Raw genomic sequence first — 23,638 nt, forward strand, 5'->3', positions numbered from 1 at the left:
CCCCACCACACCAACAACACTCGACACTTTCGACACATGCTGGTGAATAATTATGCCATGCACACACACACACCGACATGCCTTCCTTTCATGTACACGTACCGATCCACACACACACCTCATAAGGCATTCTGTCTGTCCCTCTCTCATTAGCCCAGCTCAGGTCCTTTCCATCATACGCTGCTCTGGTTAGGAGAAGCTTCGGGTGGCGCAACGAAAGAAATTGTTTAATGTTGTAGCAAATTTTACCCTCCATTTAGCGAAAAACCAGCAAAAGAACCACATCCTCCATCTCCCTCCCTTCTCCTTGCCAGTCCTCTTCCCCTTCACTAACTCATCTACCACCTGTTTCCTTTGTTCCACTCGCAGTCGGTCGTTCGTACGCTCGTGCTTCGCTCGTTGGTTCGTACGGGCATTCATCAAATCGTATCCTTGTGGGTGAATTTGGATAAATTTCCCACCACCCCAAACCACCACCACCATCACCGTCTGCGAGCGCGCAAATGAAACCGTACACAAAGTTTTACGTCAAAATTTGCTCCATTAGTCTTCTTCCTACGGCTCCGTTGTTCCGCCGCTACCACCAGAAAAGGGAGAAAAGGTGCTGGAGCAATATCGCGCGCGATAAAGAAAAATTGTTTGTACACCACCCGTCCGTACTGTAAGTGTAAGTGATTATGTGGCTGTGTATGTATATGTATCAAAGAAAAAGCACCCACCTTCCCACCTAGCGCTGGTGTGAGCGCCAAAAAGAAACGTACGAAAAATGCCTCCCCACTCCTCCAAACCGGCGAGCAGTGGGCAAAGTGTCGTAAATACTTGTTTCACCCTACAAGTTTCGTTTTTTTTTTGTTGCTTTCTTTTTTGCTCGCAATCAGAAATATTAATTACCACACTTGTTGTTGCCATTTTGTTGCTGTGCTTTTGTTCTCTCTGCTCCCTCACTTGTTTGCTCTTGCCAGACACCAGCAGCAGCAGCAGCAGCAGCAGCACCGTCAGGGGAGGACTTCATTTCGATGTTCGACCATTTACACCCTTCGTTACGGTTGTTTGAAATGAACCGGTGCCGTTTCCCTCCGGTTTCGGAATTTTCTCCGGTTTCCAACTGGGAACTGGGAACCATGAAGCATGTTAGAAAAATGGGGCAAAGCTGGAAGACAGTGGGGCAGATGTGGCAATGAATCCCCATAATTAACAAAATTGGCTCACATATTAAAACTTTGCGCGTTCGAACAAAGACGTTTCCCCGACTGCATGGTGTTGGTGATGGTGACACTCGAGTTAAATGAAATAAACAAACACACGCAAACACTCCTCAAAAACTACTCCGTTTAGTGTGTTTTAGAAGAAAAAACACCGTAGTGCAGCAAAGTCGTTCATTTGGGTGGACGTTTTTGGTTTCGGATATCTTGCTTTATTTGTGCAATAATATTGGCTCTACATGAACACGCGACAAACTGAACACATTTTGTGACGGAACTACAAACGACAGCGTGGTAAAAATAACGAAATTAGCCCACTAGCATAGAAATACGATCCCGACGATCGATCAAGCAAGGCGAGCTGCACCAACCAAAAAACACACCAAACAAAACCACCGAACAGACTCTTCTGGTTCTTCATGGGTGATGCACTTTTATTTCATGCCTCAAAATTTTACACCATACAAGGGGTTGCCTTTGCTTGCCTTTTCAATCCACCCAGGCACCCATTGCCCCAGGGTCGACTAGTGACATTCATCTGAATACGGTTGCACTATACAAACTTTTCCCCGCCACTTTCGCCCAAAAGCGTCTAAGCACGGCAACGATGGAACCACCAACTGTGTCGGTGACTTTCTCGTCGCTTTTTTTTTTGTATGACAATTATGATGGTGGTCACCAGGGGGTGGGAAACAAGAACTGCAAAACAAGCTTAGGACAAGGTAAAACACAAAACAAAAAGTTCCAGCCCGCCGGGCAAACAGCCAACCATCTCCCCAAATGTGAGACAATAGCCATTTATCATAACAGTTTTGAGTGTGCTTTCGGGTGGAGCGATGAGGAGAAGGAGTCTTTTTCGCTCTCTCTCTCTCTCTCTCTCTCTCTCTCTCTCTCTCTCTCTCTCTCTCTCACTCTCTCTCCCACACAATCATTCGTTTGTAAATTTGAGATGCTCTGCTGGAACAGATTTTTATCTTTGGCCTTACAGTGAAGGGTATATACAGCACTGTTGTTTCATCCTTTTTGTGTGTGTGTGTGTGTGTGTGTTGTGTTTTGTGCTTCTGTTAGAAGCTTGTCGGTTGAGTGGTTTTGATGGTCAATTTTCTTATTGCTCCCAGGGTGGTTTGGTTTTTTTGGGGAGTTTTCTCTTCCGACGGCAGATGGTCTTTATATTGGTCGACCATTGTCAAATATGAGGTCCTCAGGATTCAGATTACATTTATTCGATATCAATAATCTTTACTTTATGTTTGACTGTTTACAAACTGCGTTATGAAATCAATGTCTGGGTATTGAGGTATATGATCATGTAGGGTATAAGGCCTACTCCGTCTCGTGTACTGTTATATTGAAGTTCTACCGAGCAAAAGCCAAGAAAATGGCTGGCATCCCGATTCGAACATCCGCCCTAATAACCGCGGAATTCTTATGGAGGTCTTGCTAATCTTTTATTCGAATCGAATTTCTCAATAAGAGCAATGTTTCATAAGAAATGAAGAAAGAACTTTGAAAGGTTTTTTGGAATTCAAAAATTTGTAAATTAATAATTTCCGAGTTTTTTTCTTTATTTTTTTTCTTTATTTTTAAATAAACGTTGAGCCAATTGGCCTCATTCGCCTCTTTCAATCGGTAGATTAATTCTATACTTAAAGTCTAACATTATTCTTTGCAAGCCATTTGTGACTTGCAGTTACCTTATACCAGTTTAGTCTCGGTTTACTTAAAGCTATCCGTTGATTTTATTTTCTGTTACAAATGTGGTTTTGGTTAGAGTTGTTTATAAAGGTTAGTTGTTGTTGTTGTTTTATTTTTTTACCAGGCTGTTTAGCATTCGCCTCTCGATAAAGGTTAGTGATACGAAGGAATTTTAAAAGATTACGCTGGCAATCCCTGTCTGGTGAGCAGCAGCGGGTTTACAGTGTCGAGGGCCCTAAGCAGTAAGAATTGTTGAGGCACCTTTGTACATGATTACGGGGGGGTACTCGGCATCCGTCTTTTATTATGCACCAGTTCAACTTAAATTTAGTTGCTGCCGGGAGGGGGGGTGCTTAGGGTTCGTCTGGCGCGGGGCCCCAACGTCCATCACCCACGGGGCCCTCCTTGCTAATACAGTGCCATATTCTATCAACTGTTATCGATAATGGACTAAAGATTCCGCGGCCCCTCATTGACGGGGCCCCCCGCAATTACTTACTTTGCTTACCGTTAAATACTCCACTGCTGGTGAGTGGATGGTGTCGATGCTGTGGTCCAATTTGCAGGTGATGCGTTCCGCAGTATAACCATGGCATTCGGTTAAGATGTGATGGATGGTGAAATTTCCGAGGTCTTAGCCTACGTGCTCCGCTAGCGATGGATGCGATTTCTCTCATGATTCTAATTGAATTACGCACAATTCCAACTGGGTTCTGCACAATTTAGTTAATGGATTTCTGGTTGTGCCACAACTTTGAGGGAGTGTTCTACCTATCTCAATTTCCAACAACGGGTGTATTCTAACTATTTCAATTTCAAACAGATCAAAACTGCGAGATGAAATGAATCGTTTGGAGCAGTGTTTCCAGTTTAATATGTAATAAATGGATTATTAGACAGCTAAGAGTTAAGTACAAGAAAGTAGAATTGCTGATCGAATATTGCCTCTAAAATGCAAGACGTGATCGTCAACACTACAACTAAATGTATTATACACACAAACACACTGTCAATCTTAATATTAAGATAAACTCAAACACTGACGCTGAAGGTAGAAGCACAGCTTACACTCACAAGCCTTTCATTACCTGTATAGCGCACCCGTAGCTCATTGAACTGTATTTTATTTTATTTCTTTCTCTTTTTTTTCTTCTCCCTTTCGACGTGTTTTCCCCCAACAAACAACCGTTCAATGCACGAAACTGTATTATAAATCTATCTTCATTCAACAAAACCATGCTTCCTTCCTAACGAACGTCCGTCATCGCCACTTCTCACCACATGTCTCTCATGCCCGTGGATGTGCCATTGTTTACCGGGGGTATTGCTGGTGAATGTTTTGCATCTTGGCTGTGTTTAAACAATAAAAATAAAACCGACCACATCGCCTGGAACCATCATCCTCATCCCGTCTCATCCTAACACCATCCACAAATCGTCACTGGCGCCCTGTTTTTTTTATGCAAAGCAGGCTACATCGATTCAATCGCCCAAGTCGCCGGTTAATCAGCTCAAGTACCCGGCGTACCAGAGTGCACCGCAGCCCGCGCATCAGTATCCCGGCGCCCGTGCACCATCCTCCACTGTCGCGTTCAGTGGTGGCCGTGCCGTACTGCCCAACAAGTCGCAGCAGCAGCAGCAGCAGCAGCAGCAGTACCAGCAGCGCGGAGGTTACGCCAATCAAGCCGCATCACCACGCTCTCCGGTGGTTCCGGTAGCCTCGCCGCGCTCGCCGGCCATTTCTAACCTCGGTGGTAGTGGAAGCCCACGCGGTTGGGCACACGTAGCCTCGCCGGTACCGACCAACCGTCCATCGTCCCAATTCTCATCTTCACCTTCTTCACCATCTTCACCCTTCTATCAGCAGCAGCAACAGCAACAGCAGCAGCAGTACCAGCCGGGGTACGCTCCATCCGGTCAAACCGGACCAGCTGCCTGGTACGGTGCGAGAAAGGTACATAACTACTGAAACACGCTATGGCGCGCTGAACCACTGCTACCACTGCTCCTCTGTCCTCGCAAAAAAAATCACATACCGCGCGCACGAAACTGAAAAGAAAAGCATAAAAACAAAACATCCGGTGGGTTCTTTGTACGATTTTCGTTTATTTGTGTTTTGTTTCTTTTTTTATTGTGTTTGTTTTGCTCTTACTGCTCTCTCACTCTTTCTCTAGTGTTTTACCATTCTTTTTACTGTAGTTTAATCTTTTGTTTGTTTGTCTTTGTTTCAATTCGTTGCCTGTACCTGTTGATCGGCAGACGCAAACTTCGTTTTAAACTTGTATCTTATGTTAAATGTACTTTGTTGTCAAATATATGTGCTATCTATCTTATTTTATTCTTTAAAATTTAACTCTATTAAAAATTTCTTGATCAATGATTTGTTGTATTTATATTATAAGTTTCTTTATTGCAAAGCCGTCCCTACTGAATAAAAAAAATAAGTTTCTTTATTAAGCATATATTCAAGCACTGACTGCCAATAAGCACATTTTAGAATAAAAGTTCATAAATTGCTGTACTGTCTATTCATAATGAATGCTAACACTAATGAATTTATAGTGTCAACAACCAAAGCGTGATAAAAAACATGTTTGTATGTGCATTTTATTTGAATTTCACATTTTAAGAGTGTTTTTATTAATTTACCAGCTTATTAATGTCATGAAACTCTACAAAAAACTGTTTGATCAACAAAAACATGAACGGATCAAAAGATTTGTAAATTTGTAATTCCAATGTAGGGTTTTCTGCTCACTTTTCGAATTTCTAATACACCACAACCACAACCACATTTGGTTTGTTAAAAATCATGATAAAGAACTAAGTCATTATTGGGTTAACGATAGATTAACATTAACATGTCACAAGCAATAAATAATTCTAAAACATTGGATAGTAAATAAGAAAAGCTGTAAAGTTAAAAAAAGAATTGTGTTTTATGCTAAACATTCAAAATCAAATAATTTAATTGTGTATACTTTAAAGTCTTAATACCAACGTAAGAGCAGATCTTGAATTGTTTCTTTGCTTCTTACATAAATTGCTTGTGCCGTTGAGTTTCTTCCATGCTCAAGTTGCCACTTTCATTGCTTAAACTGTTATGTTAAGGGTCTCATTCCTGACAAAGTTTACTTGAATTTCATATTATAGTAAGTAATCGTATTATAATCTATATTTAAATTCAAAATATATACATTTCATGTCCATTTCAAATATTTCAAACGCATCAACTCCGGCTTTTGGTTACTACTCCTTATCAAAGGCTATTATGTTCTGTACTGAATGTAATTTACTTATTTATGTTTAAAATTTTCAACAATATAAAAACATGCTAGTAACATAATCAGTTCGTTGAACATCGACTGGAAGAGGTCGTTTAGGTTACAGAATTTATTTTCTACAACATGCACCCCCTTTCGAATTATTACCTACCCAAAACAAACGAACACACCTTACAGATAAATATTGCTTAAACTACTAGCAGCACACATTGTTCTACCGTCCGGGTCAACTACAAACTAGCCTCAATGCCGCACACAAACTACGCACCCTTAACCACGCGATGGCAGCACCAAACAAAACCGCACGGCAAACGCGAAACACCTCGTTGCTCGCGACCACCCACCCCTATTAGAATGTGATGCACTCCGCAGCGCATCCTACTCCTTCACACAGACACACAGACACACAGACGGTGCGAATGAAAACATTATTGAGGTAAACAGACACACACACACACACACACACACACACACACACACACACACACACACACACACACACACACACACACACACACACTCGAACGCAGAAGCTCTCGAAAGCTGTCAACTGGCCTGCATAATGGCGATCGGCTTTTCCCAGGACGCGTCGACATAGTTTTGGTCACCTTCGCGCGCTCAGCGCAAAAACCCAGCACCCCATCCCAGCTGAAATATGTAGCGAAAGTTTGGTGGAATTTGCAAACGGTGTTTGCACCTTGCCCTACCCTCCATCTTTCGAAGCCGCGACAAACCACCACCGGCCACTTGTGCACGATTTTATGCGAAAACAGTTAACGCACAAAATAGTAACAGTTCCGGTATCGCTACCCGTTCGCTGGATAAATTATGCTGCGCTTGAACGGACGCGTAACATGGCCATTCGACGATGTTTTTCCCGGGCGCTGGCCTCGAGCAGTTTGGGGGGTAGCGCCCGCTTGACGTGCGTACCGTGCGTTGTCAATGCAGACGCGCGAGATCCTTTGTTTATTCCGATAACGAGATGAAACAGTAACCCGGGTGCTCAAAGCGGGCAAAACCCGTACGATCCGGGCCCGAATCGGGATCTGAACTCAACTCCCAACCGCGTCACGGAATTTGGCCACGGAGAAAACAAACACCAAATCCCGTTTTGCTCGCTCCAACGGAAAAGTGTCGCCTTCGGGGTGCTTGCCCACTGCTGCCGGGCTGCATATTGGAAAGCGCACGGCAAAAACCGGCACGGCCAATGTCCAGTTGTGGATTGGTGCTGTTTAGATCGCTCCTGCACCTTCCCCATTGCACAGTTTGTCACAGCAAGTGCATTCGATTGCGCACTAATGACGCACTAATCCTGCGGTGACATTCCAAGCAGGTTCCCGTTTCGCTGGCTGGCGGTCGCAGTGCTCCTCTTGCTTGCGAACTTCATATCGAGTATTTATCAAACATGAGGCAAATAAACATCGCCTCCGGTGGTGACCGGTGCTGACCAATGGTGACAGGTTTTTCCCACTCAGCACCGAGCTAGCCAAAAATCTAAAAACCTAAGGTTTGGCACACTCTTCACCCGTACAAATGTACAATGTTGGCACAGTGTTTTGACCGCCGAGCTTGAACCGCTTTTGCATAAACTGATCTGCCATACAGGCAAAACAGGCACTGAGTTTTGTGTCCTTAGAGCATGTCCTTAAGCTTTTCAATGATGCAGACATGCAGCGAAACGCACACATGGTTCGAGCGCAAAAGCGCTTTTCTACCGTTTTGCTGATTCCAGTTTGATCTAGTGTGTGGAGGTTAATTAAACATGCATTTGCTGGGAAGGATTGGTACAAAATAGAATGGCATATCATTAGGTGCATCATTGGTCGTTAGGTGTCTTTAATGATGATATGCGAGAAACAACGTGTGTTTTGTTTAAGGTTTTTAGTTGTGCAATCTCAAAAATTCGTTGGAAAAAATCCAATTTTCCCAAAAGCTCATTCAGGATGGAGACGCATGGTACCTCACGGAATCTGTGCATAAAGAACAAAGCAAATATTTACAAAAATTACACACTAAACACACAAATTCAGGCTACAATTAAGGTTTTTACACTATATAAGGAATTCTTTTGCTCTATTTTAAATTTCTTTCACTTTCATGTCAATGTCAGCTTGCAACTGTCTTAACATGTTTGATAATCTTATAGTATGTACAATAGTGTAAAGTTTGTGTAAAATGAACACAATCGAAAGCAATATGGCCTAGCGATTTTAAAGATTGTTACCATAATTTCAATTCATAATTATTTACGAATTCAACGATCACTTGTTTTGTGTGAGTGGTGAAGAACACTCTTAAACTGCTACAAAACAATCTCCTTATCAAAACCCTTATAAAAAATATGAACTAAGCTTCCCAGAGTAAATTTCAAATAACTGTGATCTTGAATCAAAAGATTAGTGATCAATAGATAATTGAAAGTATAAAAAAATCTAATACAAATGTACGGCTCAAATAAATCCTCCTCTATTTCACTAAATGCAATTACATGTAATACTACCATTACCCGGTTGCCAGTATCGGGCGTGTGCTGTGCTACGTCCTTCACGGTTTTAACCTTTTCAACTATCTCGCCCCTCTTCTACTCCTCTACAGCCCGAAGCACAACACCAACAGCAACCGCTAGCACCACAGTATCAGAATCCGCTCGAGCAGCAGCCGTACCAACCGCAGCCCACTGAAGCTTTCCAACCGCTGACGGCACAACAGCAACAACCACTGTACCAACCGGCGCAGCCACCGCAGCCGCACCAGCAGTTGCCACCGACACTGATCACAACCCTACGCAAAGAACCACCAATGTCTCAGGAGCCCGCTCCCGTCTATCAGACGCAACCGGTTGCTGCTATTTATCAAGGTAAGCTTCTAAAACGGCCTATGCGGCCGGGCGCATGGGAAGCGCAAGGCCGGCTTTGAACCAGTGCCGGAAAGCCTTCTAATGTTAAAGAAGGGAACCCGTGCGGCTGCTCTTGAAACGCTGCGATGACTTTGAAATGCAAATGAGTCGCATGGCTTTGCATCTGTTAAAGGAGTTAAAGTCCTTTTCAATGATTTAAATTTTATTCAAAAAAGAATAAAAATACCAAACATACAAAAAGCCTAAAATACATCGCATAATACATCACGATGGTAGTCGATTCTTCCTCGCTTTATACTACATCATGCACACAATGAAATCAATGAAACATCATCCACTCGGCACAAGTGCCACGATTGCACGAGCTGCACAAGGCCCATCTCAGCAGCGGCCCATCCAATAGGCAAAGCGAAAATGCATCTACTGCAGCAGAAAATTGCAACCGGCCGTACGATGGGCGTGCACTTGGGACTGCTGTAACGCTTCCCCCTTTTGCAAACGATACTTAACGATTTGTGCAGATTGTTACCGGTTCGAGCACAAGAGTAGAATGAGAATGGTGTAGGCAAAAAAAACTCTCTAAAGCGGGGTAGAGGAAAAAACAATCCAATCGATGCTTAATGATGACTGCCCCCGAGGGTGTACTGGGTTCCGAACATCCTGTTTGAGTTTTTTTTCCCTTCCGGTTGATGCGAAAACAAACGCTCGTGTGCAAATACCGCAACGTTAATGATCCGGGTGCATCGAGTGGTACTTGTGAAATGGTTCAAATTTTGCATCTTCCGCTTGTAAATCAGAACGGAACGGCTTGGTCGATCCGATCGGTAAAATTGTTCACTCATTTTAGGCAATAGAGTGTTGCATTCCTTCGGAAGCGGATGAGTTCAATGCTTTCAATGCTTTTGTATGAATGTATGTTAGATAATGAAACTACCGCTATCGCTACCAAACGTAGAAGAGATCTCTTTTTTAGTGAAGGTTGTTGAGAAACGTACAAGTAACGAATGCAATTGAAAGCTTCCTTCCTGTTTTGAAGCCCTTTTCTAATGCTACTCAAAAAGTTGATTGGATTTTTATTCATAACGCACGCAGTTAGACATGCAATTAGCAGATGGCATTAATTTATAATTCAAAAAGACAATCCTATGAAAACTTTCAGGATCAAAATAACAATTGAACAATTAAGGTCTACGTATACAACCTTTTTAAACAATTTCTAATTTTCAGATATCAAAATTTAATATCAGCTGGAATTGTTCTCACAACAACATACAGGGTTTCCCACGATTTATTGGTTTGTTCCCATCAATTTTTGGTGGGTTCCCATATTTTTTGGTGCGTTCTCACGAATTTCTGGCCGTTTCCCAGATTTTTTTTGGTCCAATTGTATTGATATCCAATCGGAAATCCAATCGGAAAATCATGGGAACTGATCAATAAATCGAGGAAAACCCTGTAATGCTAAAAGCTTTTTATGAAACCTGGTCAATCAAACCGTATTTTTTTAATTATTTTCAATATCCATTCCACTCACTTTTCATTTCTCTTGATAAACCTTTAAAGTTGACATTATGTAGTAGTTTTATTCTAAACGGATAGCTACTACTGGATGGATATATGGATAGTTACTGGATTTGCTTTTTTTTACCATGCCACAGTTTTCTTAGCTAAACCAGTAAAGCGAGTACAGAAACGATTGAATTTGAACCCTCCCTAAACATTTATTAAACAATATTGCTCAAGAAATATCATCATTAACCAGTTGAAGTATCAAAAAAAACTATACCAATCTCTAACACAACAATCCCATACGCTTCAATACACAATCGTACAACATCATTGCATGCCCTATCGACACGTGGAGAAATACATCCACTTAAAGCTGCTGTAAAATCACTGGATAAACAATCATCGATTCGAGCTCCACAATAACAACACATTTCTCTCACACGTCGCTCGTCACCGCACCAGCGAGCGGCCAGGGTCAGTACCGGCCCCGTAAAGAAAACAGCCCCATTTTAGGACAACGGCAGCACCATAAACCAAACGCCTGCTCAAAGGGGGGTCCACATCATCAGCAGCCTTTTCATCCACCCTCGAGCGGTGCAGGATAAACAAATCGTTTTTTTTTTGCTCTCTCTCTCGTACTCTCTCACTCCCTCTCTCAACAAGTCATGGATCATAATGGCAACAAAACCGACACTCCTGAGCAGGGCGGTAGGAAGGCACGAGAAGGCACTGGAAGGTGTGGCACGGCATGTGAAACGATTCTCCCGCGGGGCATTCCAATCTGTTCGCTTGGATTCACCGAAACTCGATTCAACCGTACAGGCACACACACACATTCACTTGTGAGCTTTAGCCCGGAGGCCATTTTTCCTATGCAATTTGTCGTTGATTATTTATAGATGTGATCGATTCCTTCTGGCATCACGGAAAAGAGAGAGAGAGAGAGAGCTCCCGCTGTTTCGATAATGCCCTGGGTCTGTTCATATTCGGCTGTGCCACCGTCCCTTTTTTTAGCCGCCCAACTCTTCGCTCAAGGGCGCTACGGAATATTATAATAAATGTGCCGTTTCCAGCAAGCATACAAGCGAAAGGCTCGCCCTAGAAGACGTTGTTGTTGCGACCGAAATCCGTACGCCCGGGAGCTGAGAAAAGTCGATCCTTCCCGTTTCCACCTTGACACGTTGGAGAGCCTATGGTTTTGGCCAAACTAAAAGGTGATTTGATAGCGGCGCAAAGTGATTCCTCAACTGCTTATATGTGTGCCTCCCCTCGTGAAGTGCTCTCTCTCTCTCGCTCTCGGTTTTGATTTACGATTTTCGGAAGCATTCCATTTTACAGTCTGCCGATTTCGTTATTGATGCTCGGGCTCTGGTAATAATACTTGAGGAGGTCGTCGCAAAGGTGACGTACCTGTCCATAACGGGCCGCATAAGTGCACGTCACCGAAGCACTGGGGGTAAAAGCTATTTCCAGCTCACACAAACACTCACTCACACACACACAGCATCGGCGGACACGCTTCCCCCTAGGGGAGGAAGAAACAATCCCATTTCGAGGTAGTTTCCGATATGAACGACCATCCACCTTTAGGGCGTGTGTTAGGTTTAGACCACCCAAAAACTACAACTCCCCGTAGCAAGATACACACATACAGCATGCCATTCTCTCCTCTCACGGATCGGTGAGCGTCCGTCCGCAGCGGTTGTGGCCAGCTAACCCACATATGCATCAGCGTACGTCCAATAAATCAATCCCTTTCCGCGGAGAAGCATAAGCTACTCGAGCTTTCGCAACACGTAAAGCGCATTTAGCACAAATAAACACCTACACCTCTCCGATCGCTTCTTCTCCCAATCCCTTCCCTAGGCGTGCCATTTTTAGCCACAGCACACACACACACATTTGGCAAACGCGCCAACATAGGCACGGCCAAGACCGACCGACCTCGTCGACGAACCGCATCGTACCGCCATAATCGTACGATTCCGAACAGGCCCCGGAGCCGATAACGAGCAGGAGCATGAGGGAGCTCATAAATAGCTAAAATAAATTCAATTTAATGATAGAAAGCTCTTTTCGCGCATCAAATATTCATCGCACCGTGAGCCCCCGTAAGTCGCGTTGGCAGATCCGGCCGGGTTTGAGGGCCACTGTTCAAACAATTCACGGCGCGCCGTGCCGAGACACAAGCCGTGGACCGGGGAGGAGTGCGATCGTTTTTGTGCGGTCACATACCGCTGATAGCTTATCCGTCACATTTCGATAGACATTCGGAAGCGCGTGAGATGTTTGCTAGACGGCTACAAATGCTTCGATGGATGCGAACTGTTGGCGAAACGGTGAGGCGCAGGGCGCGTACAAGGCTCAACTATTTGTTCGAATTGGATGGAAATTTGTTGGAGGTGGGCTAGTGAACTAAGAGCTAAGATTTCTGTTACAAATTATTTGGGCCCCAAATGGAGTGAATGTACTCGAATTAACGATGAAAAACAATATTTTACGGGATTTTCGTGAAGGATCGTTTGGCCAAAGCTACCATGCGCCTCCATCAATACGATACTACTCGAACAAATGGCTTCTAATTTGACCTATCGGTGATTTCAGCACAACAAAATACAAATATTGTACGGCTTAAAGTATACAATATGTCTAGCAAATAATTCTAGATTGTATGGACGGATTTGGTTGGACCCAGTCAAGCAGATACTGAAACCCAATCGAAGCGTTAAATGTGGAACAGTAAGCCACATGTCTATTATAAAACATAATGCTACTATAAGGAGAGAAAAAACGCGATAGTACCTTTCCATGCTCTTCACCATCTGTCATCAATTCCAGCTCCCTTCACCCTACCTATCCCGGTGAAAGACGAATGCTTTTGCGAATATGTCAAACGAGCAGAGACGCCACCGATCACCTTTAACACTCGCACGTGCATCTCGTGTAACCAGAAACTCGTTTCATGTTACACATCTGACCTTCTTAGCTTTTCAGCCGGCTCAAAAGTCGCATGTAAGCTGTGTGTGCACGGTGCACACTCGAAATGTAGCGAGCACAAGGGAAAGATGGCGACATACGACACGGTTTTCCGTTTTACGCCAGCCGCGCACCGTGCCAGAGGGAAGGGGAGTTGAACTTTAGCTTCCGTTTAGATGCTTTCGGTCCCGCACACCTAATCCCCGCTCCAACCCCGGTGGTACACCATTCTTTTCTTTTTCTTGCTTTCGCTCCTCCTCCCCTGTTAATGCAGTTCGAGTGCAGCGCAGCGTATTTGCAGTGCATCGCGTGTGTGCACCCATTCGATGCATCGATAAATGCACGAAAGCACGTCTTGTGCTGCTGCTGCTGCTGCCAATCCGTTTGTCGTCGGATGTCGTCGTTTGCATGCAACCGCCTCGTTGGCTTCCCACGACTTGACAAATACGACCTTCCTTCCCATCAATACGATGTAACATTGCATAACCTCACCACTCACAACAACAATGCCTGTGCCACTGTGGTTTGGAAACGATTTTTCGTTGTACCTTTCAAACAAGTTATGGCGCTTGTCAGCCAACCTGCACTCCGTCACACTGCTCAATCGACCTGCTGTTTCCAGCGGTGAAGATGTTCCACTCAACAAAAGCTCAACCAAATGCATTACCGATTTTCACAAGGCAAACGATCGTGTTTTAACAATCTCTTCACATACGCGTTATGAAATTGTTCTCGCGGGTGTTTTTTTTTTTTTTTGCATGTCAGTTACCTTTATTCTCACTCGTTTCTTTTTTTTTTTATTGCATCACACACACACAAATATGGCACGAAAAATGGATTTTCTAAAATCGTTTTTCCACGAGCGCATGCAGGTGGAAGCGTGCATAAATATCATCGCATTTGCAAAACACTTTCGGAATATTTAAAAAGGTTTACCAGCGCCCGCTGCCTAGTCAAGCCGGGCGCGGTATGGAAGCAAGCACGTTGAAAGGTAACAACACGATTCTTTTGCACGAGCGCCCCGTCTTTTTTCAGGCCAGCAAACGCCATTGCCTATTTCCCCGCAAGGCGAGCGAATGAACCGAACCGAAAACCGGCGCGCGTACCAGTGTGCATGCATGGCTGCACGAAAATGCCGTTCGCATCCTCGCTGCCCAAGTTTGCCCAATTGTCGAGCTTTGAGCTCGTTTGGCAAATCGGTTAAATCATACAAATGTAAATGAACCGATGGCTGACACATGGCTTTTGCCGTGGAGCGTTGTGGCGGATGTGCGTACCAAATGGTACGCCTGTTTCCTTTTTTTCGCAGGACGGGAGAGCAAAATAGGCCATTGGCGGCAATATTGTAATGGCATCGCACGACAGGCGCACCGGATTTATTGTAAAGTGAAATTTTTCTGAATTTTTATGAGCCCCATCGCCTCCGCAACCTTTCGGGCTTCTTCTGCCCTGTCAGGTTCTGAATGCCTGCCATAACAAACGTCTCACAAACACACACACGCACACGTGCAAAAATCTCGATGACGGCTGCATCGAATGAAGGAAACTTTACGAAATGGGCCCTCCATTTTTTGCCCTGTTTTTTTCTGCAAAATGGAGCAAAAATTGCTGCATGTTATGTGACGTGAGTTCAGGCAAAATACATTGCCCTGGGATTTTGTGTTGTACCTTTACTTTTCCCGTTACCTGCCTGTAAGCTCCTACGCAAGCACATTTTCGCGCATATCAACGCGCCATAAAAAAGGTACATTTTCCATACCCATGCTTCACTTCCTGCCACTTCAAACACAGTGCTTTCGTCGCGCGAAGCAAAAGATTTACGGCGATAAAAATGGCTTCATCAGGATGGTGAGAGGCTTGTGCTTGTTATTTTTTATTTCTTCTTTCTGTCGATTGTGTCAATTTACGTCATAGAAAACAAACTTTCCCTTGTGATGCATTGGGGCGTATTGATTGTCCCAGGAGAATGGAAAGATTTCACACTAATCAGACTATCGCGATTAGGGGGACGCTTGATGCTTCTAACTGCTTCTAGCTTCACGCAGCAATGTAACATATTGCGGAGCATTTAAATAAATGGAAATTGACGTTTGACATAGAATTTTCCGATATTGAACAATAAAACTGCAAAGTTTGTAGCAATTTCTAGGCAAGTCTTTGAAGATTTGTTTAAAGAACGCTACAGCAAGGTACAGAATTACAGTCGGGTCTCACTTAAGCATGTGCTTTCCGATGAGGTTGACCAAGTTTGAGCTAGGTTTAGTGAATTTTATTTTATCTTTTCCTTTTCTTGTTTATTTTGATTGTAAAAGGTTGTTTTCTTTTTATTTTGTACAAATATGAATAGCAACAAAAACATATTATACTAAAAATATGCAAAATTACAATGCCTTCATAATATTGCATAGCTTCAGGCGCTTAACAGTGCCAACGTAAGGTTTTGTTTATTTTTGCCGTTTTAGTATTTCAGTAAATCGTGAATTGTGTGTAATTTCACTGCTAAATTACTCTAAACAATAGCTCAATCTGATGCTAGGACCAGGATTTTCCACAATTAAGCACTTACTTTCCCTCGCCACATTAAACTGTTCACTGTTCACGCGCGGTTCGACAAAACCATTACGTTTGGCGATCTCCACCGCGCACGATAAATAAAATAAATCAAACCAAACCCTCGGTAATGGTTGCCAACACGCTGTTGAAAGCGCTCGATTGTTACGCGCTGATTGGAAAGTAAAATTTTTCCATTGGCAGAAATTGCAAATCGATTTTTACGGCCGTACACGCACCAAAATGCACGTTTGTTGTTCTTTACGATAATGATTCGCCATTCCGCCTAATCGCTAATGGGAAGAATCATTTGTTTTTGTTTTGTTTTTTTTGCTTCCATTTTCCATCCTACCCTTTCCTGCTACCCCTTTTAGAGCTGCTTGACAAATCTTGCGCTGCGCGAAAAGCGCCTAAATTTATGCTCGGGTTGAATTTGTGCACCACCGAACAGCGTAGCGACAGCGGGTTGATTTTATTGCTCTTGCGTCGTCCTTCCACCGACGTCGTTGGATAGATAAAAGCGTCGCGGTGCTTACTGTTCATGAAATTGCAATATCATTAGCGATACTTTATTGTAATTGCTTTATTTATTTTTTGAGAAGCAGACGGCCAACCCTCAACGCCGCACAACCTGTGCGTCTTTTCGACAAAATGCTCAAAAAACACTTCTTTTTCTCTCCTTTTCTTTGTGTCATCTTGCAGGAGGTAGCAATATGCGCGGAGATCAAAAGTGGCCCCCAGAGGAATACAAGCGCCAGTCGGAGGTGGATAACGAGGAACGCCGTAAGCTAGCCCAGCAGCCAGCGTTTCGTCCACGCCGCCAGCAGAAGGTAAGAGCAGGACGGGAGGGAGGGCAGCGGGTGGGCCACTCTTTTCGTGTCCCTTGAGAATGTTAACGAACTGTGCTTACAAAAGTTTGGTGCAAGTTTTAATCGAACGCCTTCCAATCGTTTATCGGGCACGGGCAAATCCGAGACTGCAAATCAATAACGGCGCACCGGTTTTAACGGTGTTATTAGTATTCAATTTAATGAATCTTCAGTGAGCTCGGTTTATCTCCCTCCTCTGTATCCAGCTACGGACAAAGATTTGTCACCGGCTCCAGCCGGATCGGGTCGCTAAGCTGTTAAATACAATTCAATTATCCAGGGCAGGGCTGGCTGGCTGGGAGAAACCTTAGCTGCTTAGCGGTGGGAAATCTATACACTTTCTTGATTAAAATCAATCAAAAGCGATTGATTTGATTGAATAACGACCCGCAAACAATGAGACGAATGGAAATTATTCTTCTCCACTTGCTGGAGGTGCTGCTGGCGTCGCCATTCAATCTTTCCTTTGTTTGTTTCTCATCACAATGCATGAAATTAGAGCGGAAATTCAATTAAATTTACACGCATTATCCTGCTAACTATCAGTTAGTTTGAATTCCACTTATGTTGTGTCTACGGCGCAGAATGAGCTCAATTTCACTAATAATTGTATAAAGCACATACCTTCTTTTACCACCAAGCACATTAAAGCCCACCACCAAACACTCACAAAATGCATCACACTTTACCAAAAATTGCTGGTTCATACCACACACCATCAAACACACCTTCCGCTGCTAAAACGGGTCGTTTTAATTGTAACATTCTAATTTAACACACTTCCCGCATCCTCCCACACGCACGCACACTAAATCTGAATGAATTTTAGATTTGCACTTTAGCTTGCCCCCGTGCTTGCAAGGGCAATCGCGCTGCTGCTACTGATGATGATGATGATGATGGTGTTATTTGGCTCCTAGTGTGGCCAGCAGGTAAGAGCGGTAATCGTGTCGGGACCGATTTGGTGTGCCTTTTTCGTGGTGGAGGCGCCCGGTAGCCCACGTGCTTGCGCTCCGGTCGGCAGTGTTTTATTACCTTTTTGGGCACCACTCCGGCCAGCAAAAAAAAAGGGGGGGGGGGGGTGGGAGGGGAACGGTGGATTACAATTGCAACTGTGGTGCCACGCTGTGAGTGCTTATGTATGTTTTAATTGAATTTAAGCAAGCTGGCAAACGCGCACCGCTCATTAGAAAGAAGTGGTGGAGTACGGGTTTGAGGTTGGGTCGTCATGTCGTCATGCTGGAATGGGAGTTTAAGCAAACCCCAGACGCTTCGTTCCCTCTCCCACATCCTGAAAAAAGTGGGTCGTAATAATAATTGCTGTACATTGAATGGGGGGACACCAACACCCCGTGCTACGTACGTACCGAAATCTATGCACCTGAGGTTAGTTGTAACCGAACCGAACCGGCACAGAGAAACCCACTGACATCAATGAAGGCTATCTAATTACCGGTAAAAATAATACATGCCACCACAATCATGTTCTGATGTTGTTGTTTCTAAAGGCAGTGGAAAGAGGGGACACACCAACCCACCAAGCGTCACAAAGGTGTGTACGCTCACTGTTATTGTACGCAGCTGCCTACGCAACCTGAAAATGGAACTACAACTTTACCAAGAGCAGGAAGGGTCACAAAAAACGTATTGTCCACGGTACATACATTCATTGGGACGCTTTTACAGCACCGCGAAACCACGCTGACAGGGCACCGCAAATAATGCCGATTGTCGGCCCCGCGGATGAAATTGCAAATTGTATCCCGGTTGCCTAAACCTCAGCCAAATGGTACATCTATTTTGTGGTTTGGCCAGAGTTGCAGAGGGCTGGTATGCTGGTTCGTTCGCGGCAACGCACGCGTCCAATGGTGGTGGCAGGTTGAAGAAGCGCTTTGTTTTGTGTTTTATATACGGGTTGACATGTATTTGATTTTGGTCATTTGAAATTGTTTCATAAAGCGTTCCCTGATGGTGATCGTATTGAAGTGCTATAAACGCATAGATTAGTTTAGTTCTACATAAATGTCCCATTAGATAAATTTAACCGCTTAGTTAGCGGTGTAATCAGAACATCAATTTGTTAATTCATCCACACCGCAAATGCTTATTAGGCTGGAAGTGAATAATATAAAATTGTTTTTCCATTCGTGCTCAAACCAACCATTCCATGACAAAGATTACCAAAACGGCCCCCAGAATGTATATAAAAATGTATGAAACGATCCAGCCTATCTTCGATCAGCCCACTAATCTTACCAACCAGCAGACAAACTGCAACCTTTAACACCATCTGCAGCAAAAGGAGCCATTTTCCCATTCCCATTTCTCTCATTTGTTGGATCGTTTTGCTGGAAATCATTCGTTGCTAGACCGAGAAAAAAAAACTGGTCACAATATTAATTAGCCAAAACCAACATAACCCGACGGGCCCAAAACCATCGCGCGCTTCATAGATTAAGATGCAAGAAAGATAATGTGCGGAAACGCACTTAATCTGTGAGGGTGTTTCTTTGCCTGTGATCAAAGGCAAAAAGGCCGAAAGAATAGCCATCCCACCCGCAAAGACAGATACGACGGATTAATAAGATTTCTCTTTAAGATAAGCAGACACACATGAACCTTTGAATATCCGGTAGTAGATCTTTCTTTAGTACCCTTTACTATCCGATTTCAGTTAAGAAATGCTTATCCTACCCCAAAAAACAAAACAGAAGTACAAATCTAATCCTAATTCCATAGAGTAACACCATCCAAAAATAATGTGTTTACATGCACGGCTTTCCCGTTCAATGAACTATAAAATTTAATCTTTCTACTTTACCTCCCACAAAGCAGAGCTCAGCTTGCAATTCAATTTGTTTTGCTACTGTGGGTGTGCAAACAGCGGGAGGCAGCCAATTATTTCGCCTGGATCAAATAATAATCCCAATTTGTTGCGTGGTGCTTCACTAACAATTTTTGCCACGGTTACCACGGTCGCCAGTCAGTAACCCGGCTACACATTAAGCGCATTATGCACTCGCGTTTGTGCGGAAATTTGTTTTCACTTCGGTGCGATAAGTGGAAAATTAATAACGTCGATCGGTTGCAATTTTAATAGACAATCAATTTCCAAAATTTTGCACAAAGCTGATAATTTTGTAAAAGGCTTCGTCATATCTAAATAATGATGTCAACAATGCAGCTATTTTGCTCTGTTTTAAATTTGCTCTGGCAACTGTCTCTCTTCTTGGAATCTACTACGAGCGCATTTTTAATACAGATGCAACTAATTTGATGAAATATTAAAATATCCAATTTCATAAGCGCTCAATTCATTAGACATATTCATTGTTTTCCCACAAACCCTTTTTTGAGCATTGTTTTGCCAGCTAGCCCATAATAATCAACCGTTCTATATTGACGAACGGAGTAAAATACACTGGAACCGTCTAGCTTTATGCAATCGAACTGCATTGTTGTAATGCACTCGCACAGTAGGCGCTGCTGGACGGATGGCATGTTGCGTATGAATTGCATAAACTATATCATCACCACCACCACCACCATCCCTGACCCTTGCCAGTCTTTTATACAATCAATCTGAGAGAATTTTACCATCATTATCGTTACGAACGATTATTATCATCATCAGCAGCAGCATTGCAGGTGCATCGTACCACGTTGATGGTGTAATGTTTCGTACCGTTCTTATTGTTGTCTGGTGAGGGTTTTTTTTGCTTTTGTTTCATTACACTGCCTCGTTATGCCGACATACTAAGTATGCGGAGACAATGGGCAGCAGGTGGAAAAATGCGTTCATTGTTCCGTCCATGCAACGTTGGGCCAGCGGGAAGAACATGCGAGAGGATAATTTAGCTCCAAATGGATTTGTTTTAGTAATGTGTGTACATGCGGTACATCGGTGCGCATCATGCCTCTTGGGTGAATGGATACTGTTACGCGTTTCATTCTCTTCCTGTCCCATTGTTACTTGATTGTATTAGATGGTGTAGCAACTGATGGTTTGTGTTGGTAATGCCAACTGAACAGAATGCTATGGTATTGCGGATTTTGGTTTTATTATTTGAACTATTTAAATGCAACTGTTGCAATGGAACTTTTCAATGAGGCATTCACTTTTTAAAAAAAAAAGCATTTCAATTCAATGATCACCCGTTTTTTGGGATGCATTGTAACAGCAGCTAATTAACATGCAGCTGACAATATTTCTCATTGTCATCTAGGCGTACAATTTAATTAATCAACTTATGCCCGTGTCGTTGTGTCTCTTTGTACTTTTGCATTATCATTACCGCATCATCATACACTTCGACCTGCCATTCGTTTCAAATCATAAAAAAAGACAACCAATACACATGCATAGACGCCGGATGCGTGCATGAACAAACGACGTAAAAGATCCTACACCATATTGCATTAAATTCAATCACGATCAAAAGGGGGGAGCATCGAAAAAAAAACCCCTCTGACTGACTGGGAAGCAGCAACTGGAAATCCACGACTATCGAGCACTGCGAAATGCGTTTCTAATTACGTGCCTTTCGCACGGAAACCCCTGCGGCAAAAAGGGATCAAGTCAAAAGCTTTCATCTAATAGAAGAAAATCTCTACTCGGGATGCAGCAAAAAACGAACTGGATGGAGTGGCCACGTGTGCGCTTTCACCTGGAAGGCACTCTTTCATCGCAGCTCTACCAGCTCTACCGGTACCGGGTGCTGCTGCTGCTGCATCGATAGAACGTCATTTGTGTTCTCATATATATGTATGAATAGCTTGCAATGCTCGCACTGCTTTTTTTCTCTTTTTTGTTCTTCAATCGAATCATTCCTTTCTGTGTAGTATTTTTTCTCTTTCAACCCCACGCTTTCCGTGATGATATTTCTAGCCCGCGCTTGGGATGGTTCCGATTTTTCACCTTTAGGTCACACTTTTCCACTGACCTTAATATATCGAGGATATCGGAGGCAGATCGGGCTGACTCGAACTCCACGGCACGGTACACTGCACGGTAATGGAAGGGCTGGCCATCACTACCTATGTATGCTCTGGTGCTACCGAGCTTTGGCATGTGGCTTTTGCTTTGACGGTCTGCTAAGAATTGGAAAGGAAATTGAATTAAAATCAATGCTAATTGAATTCAGCGAACGTTGTTGAGGGTGGAGAAGAAAAAAAATGGCCAGAGAGCGTCTATAGAGGGAGTGAAGTCTTTCCATTCTTCTCAGAGCACGGAAAGAAGATAAAGAAGAGATGAAAAGATAAAGAGAGAGAGAGATCACGGAAAAGAAGGAGAGAACACATTTTCAAAGTCAGTTAAATTAGCGATTTTTTTTGTGTATTAGACAAGATAAAGCAAAAAAAACATAATTTTAAAGGATACTACATTTTGCTACCGTTTTTTAAGGCAAAATTTGCGATTCGTGGATAGTTTTATCAGTTTTAATAAGATTTTTTGCATATAGTGTCAAAACAAAATGCTGCAAAATAAGAAAGAATTTATAGAAAAGTTTGAAAAGAAGTGAAAATCGGCAAAAATGTAACTACATTAATTATTGATACACTTTTGAAGGTAAAATTGACGATTATTACCTACAATAATTGAAGTTTTTACAAAACCTTCCCATCGCTGTACACACAAAAAGTACAAGCCCGTTTATTAGAGCGACGAGATAACCACGAACAAACGAGCTCGGTTGCTCCATCGGTCAGCAGCTGCTCTGCGTTTATGAACTGAATGACTAAACGTGAACGAAAGGACAAAAAGAAATAGAGCCATGAAACGATTCAACCTACTCGCACTGTTGTACTAGAGCTAGTGAACTAGAGCAAGATATGACAGGTGGTGATTCTGCTGATTCGTTGAACAAAAAAATACCTCCAGACATCTGGCGTTTACTGCCTTACAGTTCCCACCGGCGAAGGTTTTGAAGCTACAGCCGTTATCGTTCTCTGAGTACGGTCGAGGAAGAATACTGCTGTGTAAAATAATTTCTATAAATAAATTAATTTAATTTTGATTTTATTTTCCAACAATCTTTCTTGTCAATTCGGATTGCCGGTTGGTTTGATAGAATATTTTGGGCAATAAACAATGCAAATTAATAGCTTTTTTTATTAATAATTGAAAGGCACCCTTTTTCTCATCTCAGCACATTAACAACGGAGCTCAATTGCTGTCAAAATAGGGTTTTTTTGTGGTAAATTGACTGTTTTATTCAGGAATTTATTTCAAATTAGGCTCTACTAACATATTAAAACATGTTTAAATCGCCAAGGTCACACGGCCGACGTCTACCATAGCGAAAACAGTTTAGTAAGATGCAGCAGCAAAATCTCGTATAACGGTAACACCATGATGTCATGATACTAAGACTCAGTGAGGAAAGGTGAGCTAGAAAAATGATTCAAATTGATAGGAGACGAGATGGGGAAACATATTCATGCAGTTTTTAAGTACTTTGGGTGCCAGTTCTGAGAAATTGTACTTCAAAAGTATTACATGTTTCAAGAACAGTCGAGCTGGAGAACATACAGAGCATTGTCCAAAACACCAAACCAGCTGAAACCAAACTGATGAAAATGATTTAGTAGACTCTCAATATGATATCAGTTGCCATTTTTTCAATGGAACTTGGCCACATAGTCCGGAAATGCAATATTTCTACCAGAGAATAATTAGAACAAGTCTTGTAGGAT

General features: G+C 43.0%; 1 protein-coding gene across 10 annotated transcripts in view; it reads left to right on the plus strand.

The window, feature by feature from the left end:
* The window catches only part of LOC1276476 (uncharacterized), a 107,023-nt gene that overhangs the window by 74,478 nt on the left and 8,907 nt on the right, over positions 1 to 23,638 (plus strand). For 8 of the 10 annotated variants that reach the window (XM_061647893.1, XM_061647897.1, XM_315826.5 and 5 more), the window contains 3 exons: positions 4,369 to 4,851; positions 8,777 to 9,038; positions 16,776 to 16,903. In XM_061647893.1, coding sequence (XP_061503877.1) covers positions 4,369 to 4,851; positions 8,777 to 9,038; positions 16,776 to 16,903 — 873 coding nt within the window. Of the gene's footprint in view, positions 1 to 4,368; positions 4,979 to 8,776; positions 9,039 to 16,775; positions 16,904 to 23,638 lie in introns of those variants that run through there. The other 2 variants (XR_009765234.1, XM_061647891.1) reach the window with 2 other exon arrangements.

This window comes from Anopheles gambiae, chromosome 2 (assembly GCF_943734735.2).
Source record: "Anopheles gambiae chromosome 2, idAnoGambNW_F1_1, whole genome shotgun sequence".
Classification (NCBI taxonomy): domain Eukaryota; kingdom Metazoa; phylum Arthropoda; class Insecta; order Diptera; family Culicidae; genus Anopheles; species Anopheles gambiae.